Source organism: Xiphophorus hellerii, chromosome 13 (genome assembly GCF_003331165.1).
Source record: "Xiphophorus hellerii strain 12219 chromosome 13, Xiphophorus_hellerii-4.1, whole genome shotgun sequence".
Taxonomy (NCBI): domain Eukaryota; kingdom Metazoa; phylum Chordata; class Actinopteri; order Cyprinodontiformes; family Poeciliidae; genus Xiphophorus; species Xiphophorus hellerii.
The window spans coordinates 10,846,589-10,863,763 of record NC_045684.1 but is presented as its reverse complement, the minus strand read 5'-3'; the positions used below and the strand labels follow the sequence as shown (position 1 = coordinate 10,863,763).

Here is a 17,175-nt window from a genome sequence, read left to right as displayed (position 1 = left end):
TTTTTCTGGTTGTTCACTAATGTTTTCTAAAAATTCAAACTACGAATAAATTACACAAAAATGTATTCTATTTACTAATTTAAGTATTTCCAGAAGAAATTTTTTGCAGTGGATATATTGCATGCTTTTGAAAGTATGCTCTGTAATTCACATCCATATTGTAGGAGATCTTGCCCAGGTCTTGTGCATTGCTGCACAGCAACTTCCCTAATTAACGTCATCTTTTACTGCTAATGTCATATTCTTCATTAATTTACTGGCGTGCTGATCTGAGACAGTAGATCAACTATGGCACCTTGGAAGAGAAAAGATGACCAGCAGTGAAGCACTGAATGAGGTGGTGGGGGGGTAGAAATTCAGAAATGAGCATGAACCCACATGGGTAAAAGGTTTGCTTTGTAATTTATGAGCCCCAGTAACGTTTCCTTCAGTCTCAATGCTTCTATTGCCATGAGACCCAAATAGGTCACGCATGTGTTTTAGCGGGCACCACAAGTCGAGAACTAGATATAATTGTTATCTCAGACTGCAGCGACCCCATGGATGTGTTAGGAAACTCTTTTTTTTTTTTTTTTTTTTTGCACAGCCTCAGCGACTGGAGAAACTCATCCCTGCTCAAAGATCTGTTGGGAGTTTTTGACCTGAATTATAAGTAAAAGTGCATAAAGCTGCAGTATTTTCTTTACGGCCATGAGCAGCCGCTCGTTTTTGTCACGTAAGCCCTTAAGTGTGGGAGCCTCTATGCATCTTGGGTGACATTTAATCAGAGTAATAAGACTCGTCATCTTTTCTTTATTAGATATTATTACAGCAATTTAGCCCCCATCGCCTCCCAGTGCTGCGTTCTCTTCAGCTCGTACAATTAGGCATTCAGAATCCCAGTTACGAGGAAACTGCCTTTTTTGTGTTTTACAAGGTCTGAAAGCCCCCAGAGTGATAACCGTAATCGGCACTGTAGCTCATTACGTTGCCCGGATCATTAAAGGCGGCTACATCAAACAAGAATGCTCGGGTTTGCATGCATTTGTCTTGTTTTCAGTGTGTTGTCGATGTTCAGTTCCAGCTTTAACTAGCAAGACCTGAATGACTGGTAGATCTTAAAACCAGTCCTTTTTCATAAATGGTAAATGCACCATTAGAAAACATTCTTGGCACCAACAGTAATGGGAGCTGGGTTAAAAGTCATCAAATTTACAAATCTATCCACAAGACTCAAGGCTTCTAATGACTGTGTTGATGTGCGTGTGTATGTGTCTTGAGGTGTTTGGATTTGGTGCTGCCAGTGGTCTTATTAAAGCGTCTCTGCTTCAACACCCTGAAATCTGGGTGTAGCGATGGACTCAGATCTGAACCTTTAGAGAAAGTTTGGACAAAAATCTTGTGTAATAACGGATCAGGCTGAGACTCTGGCAAATGGCAAAGAGCGAAGCTTTATTTCGTCTGCAGACAGAGAACAAACACAGCAGCAAGCTGCTCTGAGTTCTGATTTGGAGCTGCAAGCTCTCACAATATACAGTATAGAACTCTTGTTACACAATGTAGTCATTCCAGTTTCAGTTGAACAATATACAAGCCACGTAATCACACTGGAGGGTCAGTTAACTCCTTGGATGATAAACATCTTCTTGTTCAAATATGTGAGTTTCCAAAAAATCAGGTTTTATAATGGAACAATTTTGCATAACAAGAACATTGTCAAACCAGAATATCCAGCAGGTGCATCAATTTCTTAAAACTCTGAGCTGGTGATTTTCCATAGTGAAACTACTTAAGCCTCAGAACTTCTATCTAAACTATCTGTTCTTTTCTGTTAACAAATTCTGGTGCCTTGCTGTCGCAATCAACCTGCTGCAATTGCTGCAGGGAGAGGTCAACATGAAAGCTATCTAACTGGCTCTGCAGAGACTCTCTAGTCTTCATACTCTAACAGGTTGAACAAAACTAATGTGGTTAAATGAGTAAAAGAATTAAATAAAATTGTTAAAAGAAATAAAACTATTTTTACTTCACAAAAGACAATTACAAAGTCAGCCTTCTGTTACCTGAAGAACATTTCTAAGATTAGAGAAGCTCAACCATGGATTTATCTTTAGTCTCATTAATTATTGCTACAGTGTTAGTTTATAAATCAATGACTGGCTTAGCACCAAGATACATTAAAGACCTGTTGTCATATCAACCTTACAGACCACTCAGATTTTCTGGTTCTGGTCTACTCTGCATTGTCAGACTCGGAACCAAACACAGAAGAAGCACCATTCAGCTTCTATGCTCCTCTAATCTGGAACAAACTTCCAGAAAACTGCAAAGATGCTGAAACACTGAGTTCCACTAAATCGAGGCTAAATACCCAACTGCTTACAGTTGCATTTGGTTAGTCTTAAGTGGAACATTGATCAACTTATTTGTGTATTTGCGTGATGATTTTGATGATGGTATTTGAGGAAAAGTAATGTTTCATAATTGGTTATTGTATTATAATTTTGTGGTGTAAAGCATTTTGAACTGTGTTGTTGCTGAAATGTGATGTACAGATAAACCTAGAAACTAGGTCATCTGCAGGACCCTGACCTCAAACCTTGATTCAGGTGTGTTGGACCAACACATCTAAAAGAAGTTTTCAGATTCAGAGTGTTTATGTTCTCCCAGTCCTTGTGTGAGTTCTCTCCAGGTACTCTGGTCCAAAAACATTACTGTTGGACTCAACCACACTCAATAGTTCTCTATTGAATCATTTTTTTTCTTTATCACCAGTGTGATATAAAAAGTTTGCTTTGTACTCCAGAATTGTGTTGACTTCATTGAGATCATAAGTGACTACCTGGTTGATTTATTGCAGCAGCTCTGAGCCCTCCTATAATATTCCTTTCTAAGGCCTGAAGTCTTTCTTTAATTTAAAATATAATTTTTTTATAGAAGTTTTTATAGAAGTTGGCATTGACTCGTCAGTTTGCCTTCTGCTCTTCACTTTATGAAAGAAAAACACGTACTCTATTTTAAGTCATCAGCATAAGTTCTACTGAATTTATAAGCATTAACTTTAAAAAGACAGTACGGTTTGGGAGTTGAACCTTCCCAGAGACTGACCTGTGGATAAGTGAAACATCACTCCGTCACCACGACTGCAAGGGAAGAACAGAGGGGAGGAAGAAAGAAGCACGCTCCTCTGTTCTTTCCCATTATATCTCATAGCCATAGAATATGAAACAGCAGATGCAGCCATGTGTTAGGAAATAATGATGAGGAGACCTCGGTGGTACAGAGGACGGCGTATAATTACTCAGCCCTTGCAGCAAATTTTGACCCCAGAGGATTTTGGAATCACACTGGCATGCCTGCTCATGCAGACATGGCAGCTCTGGGGCAGCTATAACTTGTAATATGATGTAGGCACACTGTCTTAATGATTGTCGAGTTTGCTGGGAATGGGAGGGGGGTGAGCCGTGGCGGAAAGAGGCATAGTCTGTTCCGGTCGAGCCACTGCAGAGCACCTTACTCTGATATTTAAGCCAATGAGGCAGAACTGTCTTCCTGACTTCCTGCATTGCCTCTCAATGACTCTACAGATCCAAGCAGAGCGATTATGATTGGAGGGGGAGAAGTAACAATGTCTTATTCTGCAGAATCATTTATGTTGATGGGGTAATCTGCAGGTGTGTTTTTAACAGTTCTAGTTTGTTTTTATCATTCATCTTTTATTTGAGATTTTGTGTCCAATAATAGAGTTTTATAAACCTCAGATGTTCCCTTTCCAGTTCTCTTTAAGAACATCTAATTAATGACAAATACTTCAACTGTCTCACCAGTAATATCGGTACAATAACAGTAAATATAAAAAAGGGCTATTTTTCAGTATTACTGAAAATCTGAACATACAGTAAAATTCTCCAGGTTATTGAATGGTGTGTACAAATGAAACCTTTTGTCATGAGCGCTCATAAATATATAAGTGCTCTTTATCAGATGATTTAAATTTTTTTTAAAGTATCATTTTAAAATGAGAACAAGAGGTGTCTAGCTTAATATTTGAGATGGGAAAACTCTAAAAACTGTGTTAATTAATAAATCATTCATTTATTGTGATTATAAAACAGCCTTAAGCAGCCTTTCTGCCACAAATAGTCTTAAATTTTTTATTAGGACCAAGACGGTGTCACCCAGTGTGTGTGAATGAGCAGTTGTTGCACAGCTCTGCAGTTAAACAGCATTTCTCTAATATTTCAAAACAACAAAAAATGCAATGCAGCCATTTTAAATTGGAGCAGGGGGATATTATGTATTTTCAAGGCACATAGTTCCATTTTGTAGCAGTCTAGTAACCTTGTTGCCTTAGTTGTTATGAAAATGCTGTAAAATTCAAAAACAACTTGAAAGGAATTTGACTTTGCATCGTAGTTTTATCGGACATTTGAAATCGGCCTTTATCTCTTTAAGATCTTCCTACCCTTTCCCATGCTCCCCTTTCAGCACAATTTATGGTTTCCTCAAATATGCATGAACGAGCAAAGCGACACTCCAGGTATGTTTTTGATGAGGGAATAACATTATAACATCATGTAAAACTTAAAAGTCAATTTTTGATATCTCTCCCTTTAAATTCTCCCATCAGTCAAGTTTTTTTGTATAGCACATTTCAGCAGCAAGGCTGTTCAAAAAGCTTTACATCAAAAAGTACAAATATACAAAGTCACAAAAGACACCATGCAGCCAACAATTTAGAAAACCAGTAGCAAACATTACATTTTGTGAGTGCCATCATCAAAACCATCAATATACATAAAATATGTTGGTCAATGTTTCATTTATTATGGTTAAAAAGCAACTCTTTCGGGTTTTAGCAATACATTTTCCTGACTCCTTTGTTTTCTTTTTTTTGTTTGTTTTTTATATTTACAATCCTCCCAATTCCCCTATCATTGTCTGAGCTTTAGGTTGTCAACAACTAAAAATATACACATGGTTAGACTATGCAGCTCGCTACATAAATGATCAGCATTCAAAGTGTGCATGCATGGAACCTGAAATATTGCATCCTTTGCAATTGCTATTTTTTAAACCTTGATATTGCATTAATTGTAGTTTGATCATGTTTGATCTACTGAACAACTCACCTTCAAATTGGTAAAATTGCAAGCTGTGCACATGTTGTATTGACCAAAAATTAACCTGATGGTAAACCTGCCAGCGTGTTCTCATTTAAACGCCAAATGGTAAGAAATGAGTTGTTTTGAAAATGCTTCCAACCCAGATTTCAGCCTCTGATCATTAGATCAGTAATTATTGTTGCTGTTTCAAATGTTTGCATTTCAGATATGCCATTGATTTGCTCCCCGTTATGACTGCAGCACTCTTATCTGTGCCAGTAATTACTCCCTGTCTCTGGGATACACCACTTCCCGCTGTTCCTGCCTGGCTCTCTCCCAGTGCTTTCCCTACTTCTGTTCTGTGGTAACAGTAGGTTTTGATAAAAGAGAAGCTCTGCATCCCAGTGGACTCCTTTTTTCTAAATGTGGAATTGGTGTTCCTTTCATCCATTCTCTTTGATTCAGATCCTACTGTTGGAAATTCAGTGACTTTGTGCTTTTGGGAGCATCTCATTTCTCATCTCCCTCCTTACCTATTAAATGGACTCGCAGCACAAATCTTTCCATGCCTCTGAATCCATCTTTTTACAGACAGCCTGGGCTCACTTGCTCTGCAACATTTTGGAAAGAATTGTGGAAAATATTTAACCTGCAGCTTTGGCATGGAAAACGCCACATTCCAGACTCCCAAATACTGGATTCTCCTAACCAGTTCTTGCCATTTCCCCCCCAGTTAAATCTGCAATCAAAGAGACAAAAAAACTGATATCACTAGTTACAGCCACAAATTTGGGTAATATAGTCCTCTCATTCCTTTCAAAACGTTACGGCAAAGCTTAGTACTTGCACCGTGTTGAAAGTGTAGGGAAATATCTATAATATTTGGACATATCAATCAATCAAATTTTATTTGTATAGCACATTTCAGCAGCAAGGCATTTCAAAGTGCTTGTCAGTTGTTGGCCATGACGGCAGCATTCATATCAGATATGAATATCAGCCTAAATTTTCAAATCAGTGCATCCTTAATGATTACTACTACATTTCTTGTTTCTTGGATGAGAATAAATTCTTAAATTGCTAATGTAAAAATAAACTCCTGCACTTTATATGTCAAATTTCTCAATTTATTTGTAATTTTTGTTTTTCTGTCTTGTCCAGTATGACATATGCTGCTGCTTTTCTTGCCCAATTCACCTTTCTTCAAGAGGACCTGATCTAATTAGATCTAATAAAATTAGTTTTTACCTGGTGAGATAAAGATTTAGTAAAAAAGTTGGTTTGGATATATTTTAATTTTCTTTTTCATGAATGAAAATATTGTTTGAAAACCACATTTTGTATTTAGTGAAGTGCTTTTAACTACTTTGAAAAGTTCCAGTATGACAAAGAAACATCAAAACTTGAGAAGAACTCTCCAGAGAACACGGAGTGTAGTTGGAAATAACTGATGATTTTACTATGAATGGAGTCTGAGCTTTCTTGTAAATAATAGTTTGATGGGAAAGCTGGGCGCAGAAAGCCTTTTAAAGGTGGAGGCTCTCAGCTTGCAGCGTTTTCTAAGGCTGCTGTCGAGCTCAGACTGTAGGTGGCAATTTCTCCGGCAGAGCAAAGCAAGCCTGGAATACAGACTGGGCTCATAGATCCTCACACAGACAGGAGGTTCAACTCTCTGCAGTCTCCTTTAGGTCTGTGTGCAACATCCAGGCCGTAAAACCATTTTTCTTGGAGGATAATTATACACATCTAAAGATTTGCATGGAGACATTTCTTGGCTATATGCTTTGAGCTACTCAGTGACATTTAAATATCAGGCGTTGCAATTACTCTCTTGGAAATGTGACAGGATCTGGTAATTTCTCCACACGTTTTTAATTAATGTATTGGTAAAATATGACTGCTCCTTGTAATTGTTCCCAACCACCATGAGAGACAAAGTAGCTTCATATCAGGCTTAAAATTAGGTTACATCTCACATATTATTGCGCTGCAAGTTGTATTACATTGCTTAAGATATGAAAAATCATCAAAAAGACATTAATGCTGAGCAGTTCGTACTTTATAATGGAATTGCTTCATATATGTCACATCATTATCATCTAAAATTGCGTTTTTGTGAATGTAAATTTTATTTGTAATAATTGAGCAGACATTTTTGGCACAATTTATACTTTAAGCTGCAAAATGTTCACATTTACTTTGTAGATGAAACAAATTTATCTTATTCAAAATAAAGTAATTTTTTATCATGGCGCAATTGAAAAATGGGTGAATAGCTTTATCAAGGGAAAAAGATTGTCAGCCATAATCTGATTGGACGTCCCTAAATATCTGTTTATATTTTTAAAAAATGCTGTTTTCTTGCAAAAGCTTCTGAATTGTGTCTTTTCAAAGGTGAACCATTTTCTCCCTGGCGTTTTTCTCGGAGGGGATTTATGTGAGAACGTCTAGCTTGCGCTGCGCTTCTGGTTGTCAGAGGTGGGAGCAACGCTGCTGGGAAATCACAGGGAAGTCGCTGACAGATTGAGCTTTATGTTTTCAGACATTCCGAATATTTAACGGTGATCGGACCAAGACGAAAGTTTTTGGGTGAAGTCTCACCCCACACCTACTTCCACTCAGATCAGATTCTCTCCACAACAATTACTGTTTAAAGTTCAGATGTGTCGCGTTTCCTCTGAGATCTGTTCGATACCCGATGAACCCCAGTTGGTTAATTGTATGCTTCGTTTCTTAATGGTGCTATTGAACAGAAGGCCCGGTTTCCTAGCGGTTCTGTCTCTGATGAATTCGCCGCACGTCGACCCACAATTCTGTAGGAGCTGATGGTCTGGAAGCAGACGTAGCGGGAATGAACCCTCTTGTCACAGGCTATTTCAAGGTGCATTTATTGTTGAGCCTTTGCTCCCACCGTGTCCCTAGAAATAACTCTTCCCATTCTGCCCTTCACTCTGAACAGCTCCTTTATACTGAATAAAACCCCTTTTTCTAAGTTCAGTCACCGATATGCGATGACAGATTTTTTTTCCCTTTTTTTAGGAGGAATTTACATATTTCAGGCTACCATCTGTAATGATAATCTATTATATCTTATCAAACTAATTTACATGGTTGACAGATGAAAAGAAAGGGAACATAAAAGGCTTTTGTGTCTTTCTACTGGAGATTTAATGCCAGTCTAACAATGAGATGTTGAATTTTAATACCCAATAAATAAAACCTCTTTCTCGACTCCAACCACACTAAAAGGTACCTGCACTGTTTTTTCTTACTTTGGGTTTATTCATATTTTTTATTTTTTAAATCACAGTTGGTGGAAATTGACTGCCTCAAGCTAGTTTTCACACTTAGTAGCAAATTAAAGTTCCTCTGATCTTTTAGGTATTTTTTTTTTCCTACAAAAGATGAAGATGTCAGCTGTCAACATCGAACTCAGTTGACCAGACAGCTTCTTCCTCATTGCGACAACACAGAGAGCCAAGTGGGTCGGAACGTTGATTTATTAACATCCCAAATGTTGTTGTAGCTGCTGAGATCAAAATGTAAAGTGCAGCGAAGTGTGAAATGATTCGGTGCAGCAAACCTACCTTTTGTAATTTCTAACGACTTCCACAACCCCCTGAACTCTTGCAGGTACCTGCAAATTAAACTTCACTATTTTGTCCTGTGAAGTGAAGTTCTTCTGCCCATTTTAAAGTTTAACAACTTCTTTTGAAGTCATTACAGAATAATGCAGTGTGTGCAGAACTAAACCTTGTAGTATTTGTTCTACAACTAATATATCTTAAAAACATTCAAATTATTCCTGTTCATGCTGAGATTTGACTCTGGCTTTACTAGGTTACCTGCAGACCACCAAATGTTTGAGTCATTCTGTTAAAAGTTGCCTGAATGACTTAATACTAAGTAAAATACCAGTTTTACTTTTCTTAATGATGATGTATGATGCCAAAAAAATGTTCACTATCTTTAGATTTTCTTAGAATATTTTTGTTCCATATATTTTTTGCAGTATAGTCAGCACATTGGTGCTTAATTGTATAAAAATGGGTTAAATCATTTATAGTTTTTAAAGGGAAATAAGTTTAGCTTATAGTAAATTGCAAGTATCCCTTCTGTTTTAAAAAAAAAAACCCAAACATGCTTGCAGAACATTACATTTGCCAACATTTTCCCTGAAGGAAAGAAACCAAGTATCCATTCCTTTGGTAAATGTCACAGTTTCATCTTTTCCTTTTAACTGAAATCAAAAGATCCTGTAATACCTCAGACAGGGGCCAGTCTGAGATTCTAATGTGTGATAACCTTGAGAAAAAAAAAGAAAGTTTCACAGTATTGGGGTGTTTTAAAAAAAAAACTTAAAACAAATGTGTGTGAGATGACATTAAAGTTATTTTAAATTGCTCCTCATCAGCTACAGACAAAAAAAATCCCCTCAGATGTTGCAGCACGACATGCGTTAATAAGCATGTGTGTGTCATCACCGTATCACTTCAAAGGCTTCAAAAGTCGGTGACAGATACTGCCAAGCTGCTTGTGCATAGGTGCAACCAAGAGCCTGCATGTATGGGTAAAATAATAATTAGGCTGTCAATAGCAGTTTGTTTATTGAAACAGATCCAGTCTTAAGTCATAAGTATCATACACGTCTGTCACTGGTATATGAATAGACGACAGGATATTGATCCACAGGAAACCTACCACCTAGACTAAGAGATGCCTCAGAATGGTCTATTTCGGAAGTGTGTAATCCCCTTCCTGCCAACCTCATTTTTCATACACACCAAAGTGATGAATGTGAGAATGCATATGCCGACTGTCAGAACGCAGAGCTACTGGAAGAAATAAACAATGCTCATTGAAAGCTGCTGTTTTTATAGGCTGTTCTACTTGCAATTAGAGCGTAGAGACAGTAGAACTTATTATGCTAATAGGAATGTGACTTAAATAAAATGAGTCTTTCAGAGATGATGCTTTTCTTTGGAGCATGCATTGTTAGCTCTGCATGCTGAGCTGATGTTAGATCTCAACATGCAACAAAAACCCAACCATCTGCTTGCATTACTAAGGCCAGCTGGTTCATTTACCAAACCAAAGCTTGGAAACCATTGTGTTTATTCCAATGATAATTATTACAGAATGACTTTATTTATTCTAGTGGGGTTTTCTGTTTTTATTTTTGTTTCCTTCATTGATGGGGTTGCTCTTTTTCTAGTTTTGCCCTTATTGTGCAGAAGTTTCTATGCAGTTCTGAAAAGCAGGGAGTTTGATTTTATCATATTTGAAGAGTGGAAACAGGAAAGTAGTTGGTAAAGTTAGCATTTTGAGACTTTATCCATGATTGTCTTACAAAAAGGTTGAACATATCAGATTCTGGAGAATTACGTGGTACATTTCATAATTTATATTTAATTATTTTTTTTGTTTTCACAATGGACATAGTTTCTCGGTGTCTTAGTATTTAAAAAATGTAGCAATTTGTAATCAAAGTTTACGTCTGTAGCATTTTTGTATGGTCATTCATAATACTATAAAAATGTGACTGCATTGATTCTTTTGCCTGAACGATTTACGATGCACAACCGCAAAAGAACGTAGACGACACACAGCAGCACAATGTCTGGGTAAGTAACGCCACCGTGTATAAATCAATTTTAAGTCAAATAAAATGCAACACGACGATTCAGAGTGAAGGTACTTTACGGACACATATGGATTTAGTACCACATATGGTAGTGACACAATTTGGATTTTTGGGGGGGGGAGTTGGAAATGTGCAAAAAAATGCGATCAGATTTGGGTGGCTTTTTCCTGTGAACATAGAAGAATCTGTCATGATTGTTCTCCTTGTTTGACTCAGTTTGATTTGTAGATTTTCTTATATAAAATTCCTTTTCTTAGCTGAGCAGTATTAATTGAAATATAGAAAACTTCATTGTTTCCACCAATAACCTGTTGGCAATATAATCAAAGCTAGACAAATAAAACCTGGAGAAGCTGTGATCCTAAAGTGGCGAATTTTGTACCGATTGGTTCGAAACTCTAACACTTGATTAAATTGTCTCAATAAATGTGCCTTATCCCTTCTAAATCCTCATGAAAATTTGCTGTGCACTGTAAAGCAAAAAGAGATTGCTCAAGGATTGTTGGCTTCTTCCTTCAGAGGTACAGAAAATCGAGCATGATTTGAAGTTGAGAGGAGATCAAAATGCCGGATGAGCTGGGCTTGTGGTGTAATTTACCCTGAAAATCCAGACAGCTCTCCAAACGAGATATTTTCCAACATCGAAATCCCAAAATTGAGTGGCAGCGTTGTTTTTAAATGGAAGTTTCTCCAGACACTTAAATAAATGCCCCGACTCACAGAAAAATTTTGTTTATGTGATGCAGTTTAGTTTATAGAGTTCAGATTGTTGTCTGGGAAAATTAGGAAAACACCATTAGATATTGTTGAATATTGGGTTGATAGGATTAGCTGATTAAAAAACATTATTCTCTCTATGAGCATCTTGGGCTCTGGGATCTAATATCAGGTGTGGTGAAAAAGGTTGGTGACTAGAGAGATGAAGATTTTGCCAAATTTATGATATCTGATGATAATAAACAATTATTGGCTGTTCTCACTAGTCCTGTTGCTCCTAAAGAATGGGCATATAAAACATAAAAATGTTTTGTGTGAGTAGGCACTGTGAAACAGTGCTCTGGTATTATATAATAAGACTAAATGACTGAGTTGATATTTTAAACCATCTCTTCCACTTTACCTTAATAATTTGCACAACTAGCAAAACTGAGACAGTAGCTTAGGTTTGAACACAACAAAGATGGTAGATCTTCACTTTAATTTGGTAAATGTAGCCTGTTCAGAGCACAGTTAGCCTGTTTGAATGCTAATAATCATGAAGTCATGTCACAGGGTGGTCTGTTGGCTTTGCAGCAAATAAAAGACCAATTGGTCTGCTGATGTTTCTTTAACTTCATAGGCATTATTATTCAGGCATTATCTTGGCTTGCAATTATCAGTCTAATTTTTAGCTTAGATATTTAGCTTGAAACCCATTTCTAAGTTATGAATAAATAATGGTGGATTTTACAAAACACACGCTCAGCCTATAGGGAATTAAACCCATAAAACAGTACAATGGTAGATAACTCAGCTGCACGTCTCTGTAAATGTGAATGTGCCTTCAGTCAGCTCCAAAACCTTAATAGATAAACTGTACTTGTTGGGGAGATATGTTTACATGTTAAGTTGCTTTTCTTTTAGCAACACTGCTTTAATTGATGCTGTTTCGTTTTTCTTTTTTTATTATCTAAAAGCTGTGTGGGCGAATCTGTTACATGAATGGAGTCTCAGTCAGTTGGTGGGTGGTCCTTTTAATGTGTCCCTGGATAGTTTGCATTCAGATTGCTAAACTAAAGCAGACAGAAATGACCCAGGCCACCTCTGAAGGAAACGTCCTCAATGCGTTTTCACTGTGTTCATGTATTTAACTCTGTCCTGACAGAGCTGAATTACTCGGAACGTGCTGTCTGTTCCAGGTAAAACCTGAGGGAGACGGTCTTAATACGTTTGTGTGTTTGCGGTAGGCTTGGGTGATACTGATGCAAAAGTTTAATATATGCACATTTTTTTACAGCATGATAATAATGAAGTGATGAGGTATATATTTTACAAATCCATTGCAGTCTGTTTAGACTTGATTGAATAGCTGTGACTTTGCATCACTACAGTCAAAACACCACGACACGAATACTCCTTTGATAATATATTGTTTTGGATCTCTGATGTTCATATCTTTTGCTGTTCCATGGGGTCTAAAAGTGGAGAAATGTGTAAAAGTAACAATCCCAAAGATAATTTTAGCTTCTGGTGGCTTATAAGCATCAACTGCAGGTTATTCCTGTCAAAATAAATCAATATTTTTAAACATTTTCGCCAACTGTAATTGGTAAAATACTATTTAGTTTTAGCACTGTCCAGACATGCCTAGATCACTTGGGATGCATGTTAGTGCAAAGTGCAAATGGGGTCAGAGTTCAGACTGTAAAGCAAAGAAACTTTAGTACTCTATTCAGCCTTCCCCTTATTGACCATTTTCTCTCTTTCACTGTTTTGCACTCTGAATGATCTGATGTGACTTAAAAATACATTCCTTTTTAAAATTTCTGTGCTTCCTCTGACTTCCCTTGTAACCACCTCCCTGATACTGAAAGTTGCTTAATTTGCATTTTCTCTCAGTATCAGCATCCACACTGAACAGTTGTTGGCTAGATTAAGTTGTTCTAAGGTAGGGATTACACTGATGGAATAAACACTACATCCTGCCCTTGGCAGGATTTATTGTACACTCGTTAATGTTGCGATCCTAACAGAAAAAAAGACCAACATGGGTTCCCATAATGCTCAGCTCTAGTTGGTGTCTCAGCTTGGGTTTTGGTTTCTCCGCCTCTTATCGTTGAGGTCATCTGCAGATCATTAACTTAAGTTGCATGTAAGCCCCCCTTCATAATGAAGGGGAAGAGAACTACAATGCACTTATGCAGCTGATATTGAATAAAAGCATACTATAGCTTGTAAGTAGCGATGAAGCTCATTTAGTCACACTGATAATGACGACCTCATCTTACCAGGAAGCTGTTAATCAGTGAATCAGCCCCCGGAGGTGTCTGAAAGGGAGGCGAAGCTAAGCCACTCCATATTTCTGTTCTTTGCTTTTATGTATAGAGTTTATATAAGCTTCATTTTTCTCCTTTCAAACATCCACCCAGGAGTGTTGTTGTATTAGTGTTGCTCATCTTCGCTGGCGTTAAGAGAGGCTGCTAGTCATCAAAGGCTTTGTGGCCTGAAACCACATAGGCAGCTAAGCATTAAATTGCTAATGTGCCGAGCAGAGCTACGTTATCCGTCCCATCGACGTGACAGGGGCACGGATGAACCGATCTGTTCAGCTGTCCATGAGATCAATGGAAAATGGGTTTTGCGGATTTTGCTTGGCACTGAGCAGAGTTGTCTCTTTAGAGACTTTGCTTTGAATTGGCTTTGTTTATGCTTCACTGATTTGACAACCGCTGAACAATGAGGCTGAAGAACCTGACCAGTTCCATCTACTTCCAGAGCGTCTCTGTGGAAGCGCCCTCACACCTGGCTGACTCCATTTCATGCTTTCTCACATTCTGGGGTTATATTTATTTGTTTTTGCAATATCTAAGAAACATGCCCCATATGTAGGGGTTTCTCATAATTTTGAGGTCATTAGATCACCTGCATGGACATGCAGCAGGTTGATGGAGAAATTGAAGTTTTATTCTTCCATAAGACTGAACTACTCTGCATTTTTTTTGAGTAGCTCTAGTTGCAGCTAGGGTGGGAGTGGGTTATTCTGTCAGTGTCAGAGCCTCAAGCCTCGGGTTGTTGAGGAATATGATTGCCAGCAAAAGCCCAAAGGAAAAGCACTATTCACAGATTTTTAAAGCTTTTTACAATACTACTTCTACTTCTGTTGGATTTTTGATTACTTTAAACAGTTTTTTGTTTATTTCCTTTACTCAAATTAAGTGTTGCCTGTGGCTGCTTTGTATTTTATTGGAAGGTAAAGTTGTAGAAGTTCATAACAAAATAAGAACGTCATGTTACGGGCTGCTTTTCTGAAGCAGGCATGGAGCAGAGACAATTGATGGGAAGATGGACGCAGTTAAACACGGAGCAATGCTGGAAAGAAAATCTGGGAGTTTTAGAGAAGAGAACAGGGCTTCCTGTGAATTTGTTCCACTGACTAGCTGCTAAAATATCCTACCTAGCTTATTTTGTGTATATCATGAGCAAGTGCAAATCTGTATCTATTACATGACTTTCTTAAATTTCATTCATAATGGTCTTAGTAAATATCTTAAGTCTTACACTTGAGTTTATGAAACCTGCAGAAACCCTGTATTAGCTACAGTGTGCATAAAGCATCATACGTTGTTGGATAGCATGTGCTAACAAGTGTGTGTCGTTGTTACATCAAAGGAAATAAGTCAGTACTGTTTGAGTGGGCAGGAGTCTGTCTGCAAAGTGCTGACTCAGAAAGCAATGGGGAGGTTTGAATAAATGTGAGCTCATCAGATGGAGTATGGTGATATTTGTGGTGGTAAAGTGGCAAGATCCAGAGAACTTTCACAGGTGACCGTATATTCGGAGTGAGCGTTTCTTCAGTTTGACTGGGGATAATGATATAAAATAAGCTTCTTTTGCAGAGATCAGCAGCACCTTGATCTCCTTAGCGCAGCATTACCTCATGGGATGATTAAATAAGACTCAATGAAATGTGAATCAAAGAATTTCTCTGGTGTTAAACAGCTTTTTCTTCACAGTCAAAGTTATACTCACTCTGTTGTACACCTCCCAGGTAACTGGCCTTTAGCTTACTTCTCTCTGTTTTGTACCTGGAGTATTTTCCACCATCCATGTGAGCCTGTGCTCGAGCCACAATGCATCCCAAATTAATTAGCTGTGTGGCGGAGGAGCTGCCGTTGAGTTCCTGCGTTTTCTTCGGCAGCAGTTTTCAGAAGACTGTCAGCTCTTTCTCTCAGCTGTTTGACAGCATTCCACCCCCCCCCTCCCCCCCCACTTACCTCAGCTACTCTTTGACCTGGGTCATGTTTTAAGTGAGATCATTGTTCCTACGTCCTGGTTGATTCATTGAATTAGGAGGGAAAACTGAGACCTGTTTAATGTTGTCACATCCCAAGTAAAACCGTCTGATCTTCTAACCAAAGCCTGACCTCTGAGCTTTTGGCATCACTACAAAGGCTCAGATTGTGAATGGAGGAACTTACTGATCTCACTTTGAACAAGTCAAAGCAGCTTAATATTCCTTAGATCCTTCTGAAAAAATCTGAATAAAAATCTGAATAAAATAATCTGTTTTGTGTTGCTTCATGTTTTGCTTTCATCTCCGCCTAAGACGATTTGATCCTAACGGAGCGTGTCAACTATGTTCTGCATTACAATAACCCATCTCTGTCTTCTGCTTTTGTTGTGTTGCTTCAGGTTCAACTACAGATCAACCCACCATCTCACCACCAATGGCTTCTACGAGTTCCTCAACTGGTTTGATGAAAGGGCCTGGTACCCCCTGGGCAGGATTGTTGGTGGAACAGTGAGTATCTGTTAGAAACGAATCAATCATGCTGTAAAACTCTGTTTTTCTTCTTCTGTTTATTGCATCCAGCGCTGCATTTAACAATGCCCATAAAGTTGTTTTGACCTGAATTTGTCTGGCTGAGGAAAGTGGGCTCCAGTGCTCTTGTTTTTTGTGAGCAGATGAGTTAGGAATGAAATTTCAGAGTAAGGTGTCTACATTTTCTTTTTCCTTCTGGAAAGAAAAGTTCACCAGAGGTTGCTTCCCATATAAAAATATCATAAAGTTTTCTCTGCCTTAAAAAAAGTTACTGCAATATTTATGTCATTGTCAATTTGTTTTTATAACCAGGGTTCCTATGGAGTCCAGAAAAGCAGAAAATTTGATTAAATTATTTTCCAGGCATGGATTAAGTATGGAAGAAAAAATATTAGTGGAGAGAAATGTGTGTGTTTCCAGACTTTATTGGCTCACCCATCTGTTTTAAATGTAGGGTGCTTCCTTCATGTGTATCTTTTTGTCATTCATTGCTTGTGTACCAGTTTCTCTTTTCTGTCTTTTGTTTTTTTCCTTCCTCGTTTTCTTTCTACTGTCTCCCTTGTGTCATTTTCTTTTCTTGTTCTTTCTTTCCTTGCATTCCCTTTTCTTCCTCGCAAAATTGTGAAAAATGCATTAGCAGGGAGATATTAACATCTGTATCAAAAGAAGCATGACCTTGATTCTTAGTCTGACATTGAATCAGTTGAAGCCTAGAAATAGCTTTCGGCAAGTCAAGTAGCTACTTCCAGTGTAAAAAGTAAGATCATTTGTAACAAATCTTCATATTATTTCCTTTCAAAGTCAGAAGTTTATTTCTACCAAATACAAAGGCGTTTTTTTTATTTTTATTTTGTTGTATTTACTTTGATTTATGTTATTGTGACACTGGTTTAGTGAGGTTTAATTTTAACATGAGTCCTGGTGAA

At 37.8% G+C, this 17,175-nt stretch overlaps 1 protein-coding gene across 1 annotated transcript in view; it reads left to right on the top strand.

Moving 5' to 3' along the window:
- LOC116730790 (dolichyl-diphosphooligosaccharide--protein glycosyltransferase subunit STT3B) overlaps positions 1-17,175 on the top strand; it is a 102,312-nt gene that overhangs the window by 25,313 nt on the left and 59,824 nt on the right. The window contains exon 2 of the mRNA XM_032580278.1: positions 16,120-16,228. Within this exon, the coding sequence (XP_032436169.1) occupies positions 16,120-16,228 (109 nt within the window). The remainder of the gene's footprint in view (positions 1-16,119; positions 16,229-17,175) is intronic.